The 16,625-nt window shown below is 45.0% G+C and overlaps 1 protein-coding gene across 3 annotated transcripts in view; it reads left to right on the forward strand.

The window, feature by feature from the left end:
* The first annotated feature begins 1,149 nt into the window (after positions 1-1,149).
* The window catches only part of PFKP (phosphofructokinase, platelet), a 54,309-nt gene continuing 38,833 nt past the window's right edge, over positions 1,150-16,625 (forward strand). The window contains exons 1-2 of one of the 3 annotated variants that reach the window (XM_028750215.2): positions 1,150-1,801; positions 12,919-12,992. In XM_028750215.2, coding sequence (XP_028606048.2) covers positions 1,720-1,801; positions 12,919-12,992 — 156 coding nt within the window. In that variant the 5' untranslated portion in view covers positions 1,150-1,719. The remainder of the gene's footprint in view (positions 1,802-12,918; positions 12,993-16,625) is intronic. The other 2 variants (XM_028750214.2, XM_077936766.1) reach the window with 2 other exon arrangements.

Here is a 16,625-nt window from a genome sequence, read left to right on the forward strand (position 1 = left end):
GCCCAGTTTAGGGAAGCTTTTAATGCTGGATGAATCATTGTATTTCAATACTCTGCTGGAAGCTGCCCAGAGTGGCTGGGGAAACACAGCCTGATGGGTGGGGTATAAATAATAAATAATAATAATAATTGCTACAAACCCCAGGAAGGGAGAGTGCTCTTGGGCTTGGGATTCTCCTCACTGGTTTCCCATAGGCATCTAGCTGGCCACTGTGAGACCAGGATCCTGGGACTAGATCAGGGCCGGATTTAGGTTTGATGAGGCCCTAAGCTACTGAAGGTATAGTCATACCTCATGTTACGTTTGTTTCAGGTTGAGCCTTTTCAGGTTGCGTCCCGCGGCGACCCGGAAGTACCGGAAAGGGTTACTTCTGGGTTTCGCCGCTCGTGCATGCGCAGAAGTTGCAAATCGCAACCCACGCACGCGCAGACGCAGGTTGCATTCTGCTCATGTTGTGAACAGGCCTCCGGAACGGATCCCATTCGCAACCAGAGATACCACTGTAATGGGACCCTTTGTATTTCCAGCTGTCCTTTGTCAACAACAAATTGTCTGTTTTTTGGTGTTGAATGTATGCTATATGGCAATTTATGGACCTAATAGGGATCAAAAGCCATTTGCACATGTTGCCATGCAACCAGTCCATGCAGAATGTAGGCACCCTGTATATAGAAATGAGCAAACCAGTGACATTTTAGGGAGCAGGCTAGCAGATGGGGCCCATTATTTACATAATAGGAGCCTACACAACACAAAACACTGTTGCTGTATGTAGGTTTTATTTCATTTGTTTTTTATCTTATATTTTGGAAATGTACATCCAGTTTTTCCCCTTTAATTTTTTCGGGGTTCCCCAAGAGAGTGGGGCCCTAAGCTATAGCTTGTTTAGCTTATACGTAAATCTGGCACACTAGACTCCCCCCCCCCAACCCCTCTTCTTCCCTCCTCTCTGCTCTCCACGCGTTATCCTCCCTTCCACTCCACCTAAGCATCTTTACACCTCCGAGCCCAACGTCACTCGCAACCCGACGCAAGATCTACCTCCCGCCCCTGCCTGCGCGTCGCCATTGGCTCTTTCTTCCTGCCCGTCAAAGTGCCGACAAGCGGCTTTCTCCGGGGAGGAGGCGGGGCTGCTGCTGCTTGGCGTAGAGCTGTCACAGGAGGGCGAGAGGGGAAGGAAGAGTCTATATCGTGTCGCCACTGCAGGAGGAGGGGGACTCCTGCTTTGCGCCGCCCGGTTTGCACGCACAGCATCTCTCTCTGCCGGGTTTCATCGTTTCTCTTTCTCTTCCCCCCCTCCCTCCTCCCCGTGATCTAGGAAGCAGCCAGGTCTATTATTCCTTCAAAATCCAAACTTTGCGCGTGGAGTCCGTGCACAGCCCTCCTCCGGCCGAGGGTGCCGTCCAGCAGCAGCAGCACTCCGAGGCGCCGCGCTCCGCCTCGCCGAAGGAAGCAGCCGTCGCTTCGCCCAAGGAAGGAGCGAGACCCAAGGAAGGGGCGCCCCGCAAGGAAGCTCCTTCACCCACCGAAGGAGCCAGACCCAAGGAAGCCGCTTCGCCCAGGGAGGCTCGTTCCCCCAACGAAGGAGCCAGACCCAAGGAAGGCGCGCCAGTAAAGCAGGGCTCGGCGCCTGCGCTCCAGCAGCTCCTTTCCCCCGGCGACAGGGACAAAGCCGCCCGGGATCCCGCCCCGAAAGTCTTCATCCCTTCCTCCAACAGCATGCCGGACAAGAAGTTCTTCGAGAATCTCTCCGGAAAAGGGAAAGCCATCGGGGTGTTGACCAGCGGAGGCGATGCGCAAGGTAAGACAGTTACTCTGGATTTTATTTTTGTTGCTGGGGGGATTGGGTAATGCTATGCGCACTGCCCAACCCCACCGAAGGGGGGAGCTCATTGCCAGATGCCTCTAGGGGGGTGGTTTGAGGAGCAGGGAACGACCTGAAAGGGGACTGGACGTGGTTTCCGTGCAGGGAGGGTTCAGCTGCGCACGCATGGCTCCGGGAAAGAAACTGGAAGCGTTACAGGTGGAAAGGGAGGGGTCCCTAAGAAGGCATAGGGTAGTGGACGTGAGACGGCTGGGCCAGAAAGCAGTGGGGATTCATATATGCAGGAGCAGGGGGGGGGGGGGGAAGGGTTGGTGGGGGGTGCTGACAGGTGAAGATTGCAGGAATAAGCATAGGTGGTGGAGGGATAAAGTAAAAGAGGGCACGCGCTGCGTAGCTAAGATTATTATTTTTTATATTTTTCTGCTGGTGGTAAAGTAGCTAAGAACTGAGCTCCAGTTTAACAGGAGAAAAACCCAAACCTTTTTGCAAACGTTGAGTTAAAAATGTGCTTGGAGTGAGATTGAAACAGACTCGGGGGGGGGGGGGGGAATTGCTTCTGACATTCCTCCTCCCTCTCCCATCACATTCCCAAACGTGTGACCTTCCTCTTAAAGGACCAAGCACCGCCAGGCTCTCTGGGAACTCGGTTATCATTCAGATGAGGATGCCTTTCCCCTCTCTGGCAGGAGAGGGAAGACCAGAGGAGGGGGAAAGGCCGAGGGAGGCCTTTGTTGTTTGGGCTGGTTTTGGAAGTGATGGGGCTGCCTGCTACAAGAGTGAAGAGGAAACCCACTGGGTGGTATTCAACTAACTTACTCATTTCAGAGCTGTTGAAACTAAGGCACCTAACTTAGTCGTGTTCAATGGTTTCACTGGGTCTGCTTAGTCAAATACCACCATCTGTGGTATTTGGTTCTGCCAGACCTGATATCCTCAGGCTTTCCCTTCACTTTATATAACACATATATATAAAGACAGCCTTATATGGCTAAAAACAACAAGCCACTTAGTGGAAATAGTAGTATGACTTGTGTGTTTGGCCAAAGAGGAAATCGATTTTTAATTCTTAAGAATTTAACAGGCTGCTGGATGAGGCCCATCTAGTCCAGCATCCTGTTCTCACAGATGCCTGTAGAATACCAGCAAGCAGGACCTGAGACCCCTCCCTTCCTGCGGTTTCCAGCAACGAACGCGTTAATTCTGGACAGTTAATTCTGGATTTACTTCCTTCTGCATTCATACAATTTGAATCATGCACTGAGCCTTCAGAGGGCCAAGACAGTGGCGGTTAAGCGAACTTGACCATGTGCCCTAAGAGGAAGAAATGGCGATGGCGCGGTGGTAAACGTGCATGGGAATCACGCACGTGTCTAACGAGGGCCAGGGTAGCACCCTGCGTCTCATTCATAACTTCCCCCAACAGTTGCAACTGGTGACTAATAGGGCTGCATGGGATTTCCAGGGGGTGGTAGAATCGCGTTGCAAAGACGCCTGGCTCCTCCTTGGGCGGCAGCTAACTGGAGTTTGATCCTCGCCTGCTCCTGTTGGCATCCGTCTGTCTCGGGAGGCAGTGGAGGATTAACACCTCTGGAATTTGCAACACGATCAAGAGCCACAATTTCCGTTAAGGGCTGAACCGGCTCAAGATCACTCCCCTGCGACTAACTGAGTCGGCAGTTTCCGTTGAGATTCCTGCATTGTAGGGGGTTGGACTAGATGAGAATGCCCTGTGCAACGGGTCTACTCAGAAGTAAAGCCCACCGACTTCATTGCAGGTTTCTAACCGGAGCTTGGATAGGCATCTGTCAGGCATGCTTTAGCTGTAATTCGTGTCTTGCAACGGGGTTAGACTGGATGAGCCTTTGGGGTCCCTTCCAAGTCCACGATTCTGTGATTCGATTATTCTATGACTCCGCTTGTAGCTCGCGGCCCCCGCGTGCCCTTCTTCCCGGTATCCTTGGAGGCAGGGCTCTTCTGGCCGGCGCAGGCTCCGCCTCCAGTGTGTACGTGATCCTTTGCGAGTCGCTGCGGATTGTGCCTCGGTACGTCACGCTCGCATGTTGGAAGCACCGGCGGCACATCTTCTCCCCGTCTGCCTTGCTCCACCGGGAACGTTGCCCATCCATCAGCTAGTGGCTGGACCAGGGCTTGCTTTGAGACCGGGAGCTAAAGCCTGCGGGTTCTCCTTGAGTACACGCGAAGGAAAACCGTTCTCCTGAGAGTGTGCAGAGGGCAGTCGCCTCGCCAGTGCTGTGAAGCTAGCTTTCCAAACGGAAGGTTCTTAAGTGGTATTAAGTTTCACAGAAGCAATTTCACTGAACTACTTGGGGTCAAATAATATTATTACCCCTCCCTCCTCCACGCGTTCTCTCTGCTTACTTAAACTTTCATCATGTCATGCCGGCGAAAGAAGGTGACTAGGTAGCAACCCGAGTAATCCACACTCAAGTGCTGCCTCTGGGCAGTAGGAGGAGGGCAAATCCTAGTTTTTCCCAGGAAATAAACTGCATCATTCGGAGGGCGAGCCCTGGCACACATTCCAGCGTGACTGGGGCTTATATAAGAAAGGCAACAGCGGCGGGGCGGGGGTTGAGAGAGACGGAGAGGAAAAATACATTTATGCCACAAGGCAGTCCATTGCTACATTTAAACCTTCTCCTGAAATTGTCTCTCGATTTGGTTACCTAAATGGCCCCTTGACAACTGTAGCATGTGAACAGCCAAGAGGGAAGAAGAAAAGTTTGCATTGCAAACGCGGTGGACATCAGCCAAACCCTTTTGTTTTCTTCCAGGAGGGGAAAAGCACGGGCTGAATCCAGCCTAAAGACTTGGAATGATTATTTTTTCTGGAGGGAGATTAAAGGGACCCCTCTGGGAAAAGTAGGTGTGTGTGTTTCTGTTTTATTAACCTGCCAGGGAAACAGAAACACAGGCAGGGTTTTGTATCCACATCCCGGAAGGAGAGAGTAAGCATGCACTGGTTGCCTTTGAGTCATAATCTTTCAAGGTCATTGAGACAAGGTGGAGCAAGTGCAACTTCTGACTAAAAGTTGCAACGTTGGAGGTTACAGAGGAAAGCTTATGCAAAGCAGCTCTTTAGATCCACTAGTTTTTCCTCGTTTGCTGGTCCTTCAGTGCCCAAACTTTTTCTTTCAACAGGCTTTATAGTCGGAGATATGTCATTTGTACGCATCATTAATCGGAGCTGGAAATTTGAAACTGAATGCACATTCTTGCTCTGAAAGTCAACCACTGATTTAAGCGTCACATTTGCACATTTCTGTTATATCAAATTTCTCCTTATTTGCTCCTGTATATTCATACAATCCTAGAATTTTAGTTTTGTATGTGTGTCGAACTAGACTGGAGAATACATACAGATATGAATACTTCATATTTTAAAGCGAGGATTAAGAATGTTGTCATGAACACAATTACTTAGGAGTAAGTCTCACTGACTTTGGCAGGACTCTCAATTACGGATGCATATGATTTGGGCTGCATATTTTCTAAGCTGCACACTGCTATAGCTCCTTTTCAGTAAAATACTCGCCAATGTCTTGTCTGAAAGTGAAGACAGTACTGTATGCTCATGATGTGCGAGACATTCCAAGGCTGCCTTTTCAGGCACTGCAAAAAATGTATCTCAGGGCAGATTCCGGAATTGTACCAGCTCCTTATGGTATGCTCTGGGATATATTCACAGCGGATAGAATTCAGCATCATCATTCTGATGTCAGGCGACAAATGGAAAGGGTCTAGCATTTGAAGTCCATTTGCGGTTTTGGTACAAACTCTTACGCAAACTCCCTTCAAGAGATGTCTCAGTGCCCATCAACTGATCAGAGCTGAGAGAAGTCCATTTGCAAACAGTTTATTATTGCTAGGTAGCGCATATTGGGAATAGGGCAATATTTATAACAGTTGACATAAATACTGTGGTTGAGGATGAAATTTCTTTGTAATTCACCAACCACTAAAACCTACCTATACTAAAATGCCACTATTTCTGTAAAATCCACTGTGTTTACTCCTGTATTTGTCCTGCTGAATTAAAGGGGACAGGTTGTTGTAAAAATTGATAGTACGGAATTGTAAGTTATTTTGCATTATCATGTCATGCGTCTAGTAGATCTATCTATTCATCAAACAAACAAACAAACAAACAAACAAACAAACAAACAAACAGTATCCATCTATAAACTCCTTCGCAGCCAAAATAAAAGGCTCAGCATACTCATAAGCTGCTGCTAAAATCTGATGTCTGTGGCTGTGCAGCAATGACTGAGCACAGTTAATGCTTGAGGATAGTTTTCTGTGTATGAGAAGATAATTACATTATTGTAGATATAATTGAATTTCTATTACGGCAGCAAAGAAACCAAGGGTAATAAAATAAAGCCTTGCTTTCCATGGCCTCTCATTAGCCCTCTAACTAAAATACCATTCCTCTGTGTCTCTGCATATTCTCGTTGCCTGAAACTTAGAAGTTTCAAGATTAAATTGAAAATGTGAACGGTGACAAAAGTCTTGGGTTCTCTGAGAAGTAACAAGACATTTAAAAGTGTTGAGAGCTGACATTGGATTGGAGTTAGTTGAATTTTGGTTCCATTGAAACCAGCCTGATGTTAGTCATACCTAACCCTCTTAATTTCAGTGGGAACAAAGACTAGATCCAACCCAAATGGTTTTGAGAATATATTTGGTAAAAGGAGCCTGTAGAAACAACCACTTAAACATTATTTTTGCCTAACAATAAAATACAAACTGTGTTTCTTGCAGCTAAAGGTCAGAGCAATCTGAAAATAAAGAAACATTTCCATGTGATATATACAGAAATAGAAAGTAAATGTGCAAATATTGAGCCTTTTTAAAATAGGGAAGCACTTAAAGCAGGCACCCCCCAACTCGGCCCTCCAGATGTTTTGGGACTACAGTTCCCATCATCCCTGACCACTGGTCCTGATAGCTAGGGATCATGGGAATTGTAGTCCCAAAACATTAAGTACTTAACAAATTAAGTACTTAACCCGAGGTACTACTGTATAGGGAACGATCCTGCAACCTTGGCGTTATCAGCACCATGCTCTAACCAGCTGAGCTATGCTGATGACAAACTATAGGACCATTGCCTTTGTTTCCTGGTTGTGAACTTCTGGAGGCCTGTGGTTAGCTCCTGATGGACCTTTGGTCTGACCCAACACGTAGCACATTTAAATGGTCCTGAATTTAGCACCTCTTGTGTTCCAGCTGGGTGATCCAACACAGTGCTTTATTTCTAAGCAGGAAGGTGTTAGGGCTTAAGCCATATCCCATGGCCTAGAAATCTTGTCCCTAGATTCAAACATATAGGCGTCAGCTGCAGTCACTCAGAAATGACACCATGGTTTTCTGCTGCAGGTCCTCCATGGCTGAGCAGTGGAATAGAGAATAGGGCCTGGTAACTAAACTATAGCTCGGAAATAATTGGGGAGGGGAAATCAAGTTGCAAGGAAACAGCTCGAAGATCTGTCCGGACACCTTCATTTTAGTTGAAAATGACATGTTACCTAACAAGAGCAATCAGCAGCCGAGCTTCATTAATATAGAAGGCATGCAGGGGGGAGGGACCCCATTAACCTACCTATTCCGTTTTACTTTTCTAATTTGGGAGAAAGCTTATTATAAAAAAGGATTACCAGACAAATTCATTAAAGTGAGGCCACTACTTACTAAGAAAGGCAGATTTTGGGTTCCCTTTGGGAAATATAAATTATGCAGCTTTAATCATGGTTTATGAGATTATCATGGCTATAGGATATCTGATACTATTTTTATTGAAATACAGCATGGCTTTGATTAAAGCACCTTATTGCTTCTGTTCAAAATGAAACAATAAGTGTTGTCTCATTTTATTGGAGACCTGCAGGTACTATCCGAGAGGTCCAGCATCACATCAGCAGGCGTGCTCGGGCTTTTCCTTCTCTCCTCCTTTTGCAGCCTTCACGTTCTCAGTCTTCTCTGGAAAATTCCTCAACCTGCTGGAGCAGATTTTGTGGGGTGGGGTAGGAACTGTGTCATTGGGGCAGAGAAGAGGAAGGGAAAGCCCCATACATGCTAGTGGAAGTCTGTTGTACAAGTGGGATCCTGCAAGTGGATATAATTCAGTACATTGGTACCTCGGGTTACATATGCTTCAGGTTACATACACTTCAGGTTACAGACTCCGCTAACCCGGAAGTAGTACCTCAGGTTAAGAACTTTGCTTCAGGATGAGAACAGAAATCGTGCTCCGGCAGCGCGGCGGCAGCAGGAGGCCCCATTAGCTCAAGTGGTGCTTCAGGTTAAGAACAGTTTCAGGTTAAGTACAGACCTCCGGAACGAATTAAGTACTTAACCCGAGGTACCACTGTACTATGGTGTTTCACGCTGTTGCATTATGCAATATGGCCGATCCTTTCTTTTGACTTTGGTGTGGGCTGATTATTGATAGATAATGAACATCAATGAGCAATTGATTATTTTGAGCTGTTGAAATTTGAGTCGTCACCATTGATCAGGATAGGGGCTGAAACCGTTTTGTCTGACATGGTTTGCATCAGAAGGGCTAGATATCAGCAGGTTTTAAATTTGGTTTGGAGAGAATTGATCTGGATTCTTGCGAATAGGTTGATACCGCTGAATTCAGAGCTGTATTTTCTCCTACACCCACACAGTGAGCACTCAGAATAAAGGCTGCACTTGACTTCCCTCGGGTTGGAGGCAACATGAAACTGCATAATCCAAGCTGTCTGGATAACAATCAGATCAGATTCAAATTACTGTAATTGAGGGTTCAGGAAGAGGACTAGGGAAGAATGCATTCACACTAGGCCAAAGACAACAAAGAACCCTGTGGTGTCTTCAAGATTATCAAATTTGTTGTTATTGCATGAGCTTTCGTGGACTGAGGCCCAATTAGCTACTGTGGCAAAATTATCCTAAGACTTAATAATGTAATCTGCAACATCAGGGATTCTTTCACTTGTTCATTTTCCAGGGTGATTTGTGCTATGCTATTATCTGCTCACAAGGGATGCGGGTGGCGCTGTGGGTTAAACCACAGAGCCTAGGACTTGCCGATCAAAAGGTCGGCGGTTCGAATCCCCACCCGTGACGGGGTGAGCTCCCGTTGCTTGGTCCCTGCTCCTGCCAACCTAGCAGTTCGAAAGCACATCAGAGTGCAAGTAGATAAATAGGTACAGCTCCAGTGGGAAGGTAAATGGCGTTTCCATGCGCTGCTCTGGTTAGCCAAAAGCGGCTTAGTCATGCTGGCCACATCACCCAGAAGCTGTACACCGGCTCCCTCGGCCAATAAAGCGAGATGAGTGCCGCAACACCAGCGTCGGCCACAACTGGGCCTAATGGTCTGGGGTCCCTTTACCTTTACCTATCATCTGCCCACACTGCCCTGCTTCATTCTGCATAGGCCAGACCCATTTTTCTAGACGCATTTTGTGACAAGGAATTTCATTAGCGTGAGCAGTTTCTGAGCTCTGGGTGCAGTACGGCACCTAAGATTTCAGATGAAAACTGCAACGTCCCCACTTCCAGCTACTCTCTGAAACCCTCCTAAGAATATTAGGAGGGTGGGCAGGGGAAGGACTAAACCATGTGAAAAATGAACATAATATTTTAGCTGCAGTTCATTCATTTTCAGCTTTGCATTCTTGTTATAAAAAAAGTGTGCCTAGACATTCTGTTGTGGCACCTATAACCTAGGATTAAGGTGCCATTTAGCTCCTGCTTTCACATCTCAGTTTCTAACACTGGGCCAGATAGGTCAGTCTCTATGCAAAGCAATGAATGGACAGAAATGACAGTATCTATAACCCAGTGGCAGAATGTTTTGGTGTCCCAAGACACTTTCTAACTGATCTTAATTCAGGCGGCTATTCTGCAATGAAGGAATCCACATGGAAGAATACAGCATGAAACAGCTGAAACACAATTTATCAAGAAGTTCAGTGCCATCACTTGTGGGTTAAATACAGACAAAGGATTTTTAACACACTACATGTGTTAATATTACCAATGCCTGGACATCTGTGCTATCTATAACTGTAGCTTGTGATTAGCTCCATGCCCAACTGCAGGTGTTAATTCACTCAGCAATGCTGAGGTTGACTGCATTATCATCAATCTGCTTCTGTAAAAGGTTAAAGGTGTGTTTACTTAACATACACTTAAATTCTAGTTAACACTGACTTCAATCCATCTCATTGCTAGGTGAAAGCGAAAGGTGAAATGCATGAAGCGAAATCTTAGGTATACAAAGTAGAACATTGGCAAAGTGGACTTAAGTTCATGAAAGCTTATGCCAGGGGTAGTCAGGATTTTACCATTCAGGTGTTGTTGGTACACCTGTTGGCTAGGACTGATTGGGGTTGGAGTGCAGCAGTGCCTTGTGGGTACCACATTGGTTAACCCTGGCATATATCATAAAATTTAGCTAGTACTTAAGGTACCCCAATATAATTTTGTGGCTTTCTTGAGGGGGTGACTGCAAGGGTTCCCCTCTGAAATTTTTTACAAGGTTGTGACTTTCAAATCTGGATGTCAATAGTGGTTTGGCAGGTGAACCTCCTAAGTACCGATGGGAGGTGTACTTAAAGACCGTAGTTCAATGACTATTAAGATCCAAAAACCTCTGAGGCGTATGCAACTCACAAATAAGTAACCTAGGTTCTGGCTGTAGTCTTTGGCAGAGTGAGTATTTTCTGGCAAATTTCTCTGGAATTTTGATGAGGCTGTTGAAGCAGAACAGTAGTCAGACAATTTCCCCTCTCTTCATTTAGCGCTGAGAGTGCAAGGGGGCCGTTAACAAATACAAACACAAAGCTACCTTATAACGAGCCAGGTATTTCCAAATCTTGCTGACTAGAGATGCCTGGGGCTTCCTTCATGTGAGACACGAACTTTACAGCTGAACTGTAATCCCACCAAAGGAGGCATATGTTGGCTGCTCCCCGATATCTCTGTTTCAGGCCACATGTGGTTACTCCTCTCTGGTCAACTCATTGATTCTCAGTGGATTTTAGAATAATTGAATGTGTACTAGCTGTGCACTTGTGCTGAAGGCACAGAACCATGTGCTCCCCAGATTATGTGAGAGAATTGTTGCAAGAATAGTCTTGCCATGGCACATGCTGAAGTTTAGATCTGCTCACACATGTCCAGTTGATCATGGTATTTAAATAGTCATAATTTTAGGGTTCTCTACATGTACCAAATGACTCAGGGACGGGAGGCAACTGACTCATATACTTCTGTCTGCATCAGTTTTTAGTGTGACTCTACCCCACATTCTCTGTGAACTTGTGTGATGGGCACTGTGTGCTGCTGGACATGCTGCCTTGCCAGGGCACAAGGGGCATTTGTCCTTCACAAGCTGGTATTGGATCCCTGAAGATCTATTTTCTGCTGTTGTGGGCCTGTGCTCCCAAGCCATAAATGATCTACAGTGCATAATATCCCTTCAGGCAATTAAAACCACAGTTGAATGTTCAGGAAGGTGAATGGATCCAGTTACCTATTTGGCAATAGCACGTTGCTGTCATACAGGCAGTCAGGCCATATTAATGTTCATCACCAGTGATGGGATTAGGTATTTGGGTCATCTTGTTCACTGGTTTGTGCAGTTGATTCCAGTGATGCCATTGGTTCATCTTTGGAGCCTTGTGAGTGGGTCATCAAGTTGTTGGGAAAGTATGTTGATCCAGGGAAGAGGACAGGAAAAAGTTTTCATTTGGGGCAGTGGGTTACAATTCTCTTTACAGACCCCTTTGTAAAAAAGCTTGGGAACCACTAGCCTATGTTTGCCTTATGCTTTGTAAAACAAGAAGCTTTTAAAGTATTGAACCCTAGTTTTTGGAACAAGGATATAAGCAAGTAATTTATGGTAGCTTGCACAGCCTTTTGTTACTAATCAGTGAAACTTGCAAACAAAGAAAGCTCTTATGAACCTAACTGGGTCTGTACCATTCACACAGTAAGGCTGGAGTTTGGAGTGGTGTTCTGGAATACTGCCAGACAGGAATACTTTTTCTTAAGATAACTAAGGGGGGAGGGGGATTTGGTGTAGATTTTACAGTATGATTGCCGCTAGCTCCGTCATCTACATCATTCCACTTCCCGATTTAGATCCCTTTGTGTTCCATTTACAAATTCCTTGATATGTAACCCTCATACCCAGTAGGGTAATCCTGCACTCCACCACTTAGAGATTACTGTGTGCTATCCAGGGCAAATTAAAGCACATCACAGATATTTGAAATTCTTTATTGTGACTTATTGCAATATCATTATACTGCCTTACACTTACCCTTCAGTTTGTCCTTAAAGGAAATTGCTGTTCTTGGAAATTTGCTGTCAGGACTACTCAAAACCAAATTCTGCAGAGATCTGTGGTTCACAGTTGTGCCCTGGGGTTATTCAGCAAACACATGGTGACTTGTCACACCACACACAGAACATTTTGCAGTTTACTGAAGAAAATGGGGCAATGTTGGAGGAGATCTTGTTATTTTGTTCATTATCTTTCCTTCCCCCATGGAGCTCAGGGTGATTGATGTACATGAAGAATTCAACTATTGGTTGAAATAGTTCAGGTGAGAGGTAGTAATTGGCTCAGGCTCATTCAATGAGCTTCATGGTTGAGTAGGGAATTGTCTCTCTTCTATCTCTGTCCATGCTGGCACTGTGCAGGCCCGGTGGTGTGATGGTTTCCTGTTGGTTGTGGGTCTTTGGGGCATCCTGGAATTTTGCATCAACAAATGTTCAACCATTCCTTGATGCCGCGTGAATTTCATGGGGAGACTGCACATTTCTACATGGGCTTCCTGTGCCGGTCAACTGCAGTACATTGCTTCAAGCATTCATTAATCTCTCTATATATGGCAACAAAGCGTATAATTACAATACACAGTGTCCTTTCTCCAGACACAATCAGAATTAGTTTTGTAATATGCCTTTCATGCTAAAAATTACAGTTTGTTTATCGTTAAAGACACTTCAAGTTACTGTTTGTTTGGTAACAATGTTAACCTTGCCTCTCTTTGCTTTCTCCTTTCCAGGTATGAATGCAGCCGTCCGTGCAGTAGTGCGTATGGGAATTTATGTTGAAGCAAAAGTATATTTTATCTATGAGGTTGGTGTTCACATTTGTTATATGTATGCCCCCACGGTCCATCTTTTGGTCTATGCAGAGAGAGAGAGAGAACACTCCTTTGGAAAGTGCGGAATGACAAGGGGAAAAGCAGGGACAAATTGGGAAATGCAGCCATTGTCTCTCAGTACTACATGCTTGACTGAAAGTATAGGAAACAAATAAGTGTCGGGATCAGAAAAATATGGCGACACAGAGAGGGAAAGTAAGGATTTCCCCCCTGATTTTATTCTCCTCCTCTGCTCCACACCTTTGCTTTTTTCCTTGATCCAACTAAGGAGGTCCACACATGGAAGCAGCCTTCTCTGCATGACACTTCCTCGATCTGAGGCCAGGAGTCTAAACTGGATGTGCATGTTGGTGCTGTCTGTCCATACTGTACAAATTTATTTATTGCTCTTTTTCATAATCTTATAAACTGCTTCACTGCCTGAAGCCACCAAAGTGGTTTACAGTGAGATAAAAATGAGATAAAGTACAAAAAGACGAGTTCTAAATGCAATGAAATAAGGCGTACAATTATTATTCCATTGATGACTGGGTCACAGCTCAGTGGAAGCCTTTTTTAATGAAAAGGTATCTCCTGTAGGTACCTAAATATCACGACACACAGCACCTGTCTAACTTGAAATGGTAACTGAGGGCTGGACCTGCAACACTAAAAGCCCAATTTCTAGTACAAACAAAACACCTCTGGGGCATGTGGTACACTTTCTGGATCCAGCTCTGTTACTGGAGGCTGAGGTAGTCTCAGTGGCCAGAAACACCTTTTAGTAGCTGTTTAATAATATTTGGCCTCCCAGCCCATGTCTCTCACTTGGGATGTAATGACAACCACACAAAGAACAATGGTTCTGTTCCCTACTCCCCACTGCAGCTCTCACCCTATGGAGGCACGGTTTTATTCTAGTACGTTCTCACCCTGTGGGACGCACACCACTTTCTTTCTCCTTTGTGACAAGACTTGTACATCCTCTGCTATGTCAGGCAACATATATTGAGCCCACAGCAAAAGTAACAACAATGAACAAACCTCACAGGTAAAGAACACCAGTAGCAAGGGGATGGCACTTCCATAACCATTGGAAGTATTGGTGTTGCCCTTCTGAGGTGACCCACAAGTGCACCATAACATGGCTTAATTTAAAGTAACAAAGGCTTCGCTCCACCAGTGAGAAACTTGGCCACACGTTTTCTGGCTCCAACATCACTGCTGCCTATGCAGCTGACATTCAGGCAGCCCAACCAACACAAGGCTAGTGGTTTATGAGGCAGCAAGGAGGGCAGATGACGTTATTTACTGCTCCGATGTGCCATGTAGCCTGCTACCAGCAAGAACAGATTTGCACTTGAGTGTGCATCCCTATGAACATGTGCATTTAGGTGTGCATTCAATCGAAAGCCATGTAATGTGGATTACTGACACCTGTGCGCCCCACAGTCCTTTCAACTTCAAGGGAAAATCTCTTGTGATGTGGAAGGTAGACTTTGTTTTATTTTGTAAACTAACTTTGGTGACGGTGTCTATAGGAACTTAAGGGTAGAATATACATTGGAAAATTCCCTTCTGCCCAAGTTCATGAAGCTCGATTGCTGGCCCTAAGACTTCATTCTGCATATCCATCCAAGTTGTTTTTATAGTGGGTGGTATCCTTATTGTAGGACGTACTATATATTTGAATCTATGCATGCTGAACGTTCATTGGACTTCTTCCAAAGCCATAGAAAGAGCCTATTGTCCTTAAGTTCATAAGCTAATAAAGCATTCAGCTCTTGATAAAGTTGCATCTGAATTGATGTGATTGTAGAGATTCAAAGTGCATTAGGAAGTGTTTTTATACGGAAGAGTATTTTCTCCTGTCTGGCTCTTTGTCTTTGCTGGCCCATGCCTGTCTACTTCCATAACTTGTGAGTCGAGGAACTGTAAAACATATGAATCTGCAGGCAAGCGGAAGTCGGTGCACCACAATCCTTTGTAGTATTGCCACAGCAACTAACCAAGTATTTGTGTGTCATGCCAGCGCTGGAAGTTCCTGTTTTACTGTTTTACTGAAAAGTATTTTGCCACCTTGCTTGAAAGAAGCTGGGTGCTTTTATGGTTGGAAAGATTTTTCTTTCCCTTATCTCTGCAAAAAGTTATCTCAAATCTGTCCTCTTATAGTGCCGACTGACTTGGGGGCGAGGGGTCACATTCTGAACTGAACACTGGCTCTCCACAGAATCTCTGAGCTGGGGTTCAGGCAAAGGGCCTCTTAAGCCCCACTTTGGCACAGGCCCCCCTGATGACCCACATTACATTTAGCATAAGATACATACTAAAGAAAGTCTCTCTAGCTGTTTACCCTGAAGGAGGGTGTTAAACAGCCCTTTGCCTGTCTCTTTGCTCAAGTGGCAGAAAGCAATGGATAAATTTAACAGGAATATGGAGACTATACTGGTGGGCAGATCCAGTCACTAATGGTTTATCCCTGGCATGATTTCACTGGCATTCTGGATTCAATCTTCCATTTCTGTATGCAATGTATTTGGAATGCTGCCTCTTTTTTTTTTTTTTTTTTTTTTTTGTTCACGCAGAAAACTTATTCTATGATGGAAGTTATTTCAGGCCATTAACATTCTTTTAAGCAAATGCTTCAAAAAGACTCTTAAAACATCTTAGTAGTTAAAAGATAATTTCCTAAGGTTATGAAAAGATAAACTTCATGGTAGAGCACCCATTTTGCAGTCAGGAGTTCTCAGGTTCAGTTTCTGACATCTCTAGGTAAAGCTAGTCAGACAACTAGATGCTGCCACTCCATGTAGACTGCACTGTATAGATGTACCAATAGCTGACTTGGACAAGGCAGCATAATAGCTTCATATCCGTAATTAACCCAACTATGCTCTGAGACTATTTCCTCTTTAGTTCCAAAGGTCAAAGGAAAAACTTGGGAGGTAATAGCTAACTCCTGCTTCCTTCCAATGTTTTGACCTTTGAAGGTGGGAAGGTTGGCAAATGTTTGATACCTTTTTTAAAGTTTAATTTGACTAATAGCACAGCTTACTCCAAAGTAAGTCTCACTGATTTCAGTGGGTCTTACTACCTGCTGCATATAATTGCAGCCTATTTGTGTTTAGGATAATTGTACCCTGATTAGAGAGCCAAGTCGTGGAGTTTCTGGTCTTCCATTGATGTGCTACAGAGTTGTAGTTCCTAGCATCTTTATTCTGCTTCTTTTTTTTATCCCGTTTCCTCCCAGCGAGAGTTTTATTTGTTCAGTGAAGTAATTATGCGTCGAGGTCATGGGGAAAAGTAGCCCCCATGTCAGCACTGCTGCCGTTTTGTGTCAGCTGTGCATTCCAAGCTGCGATAACCTGGAAGTTGGGCTGACTGTAACTTAGCAAAGGCAGAAATGCAAACTGGCTGCGGACAACTTGTGGGGTGGTTTGTCTTCAATATCCCTTTCTGTTTAAACACACAAGTGCCTATCAGAAAACTAACTTTTCTCTAAGAGCCCCCTGGAATGACGGAAGTGTTTGGTGTGTGAACCTTTTGTATTAGTCATGATTAATAGACTGGAATCCCATCTCGGCATAAAATAATCTAGTAAAAAACACCTTGAACTATTTATTTTG

This window comes from Podarcis muralis, chromosome 12, assembly GCF_964188315.1.
Source record: "Podarcis muralis chromosome 12, rPodMur119.hap1.1, whole genome shotgun sequence".
Taxonomy (NCBI): Eukaryota; Metazoa; Chordata; class Lepidosauria; order Squamata; family Lacertidae; genus Podarcis; species Podarcis muralis.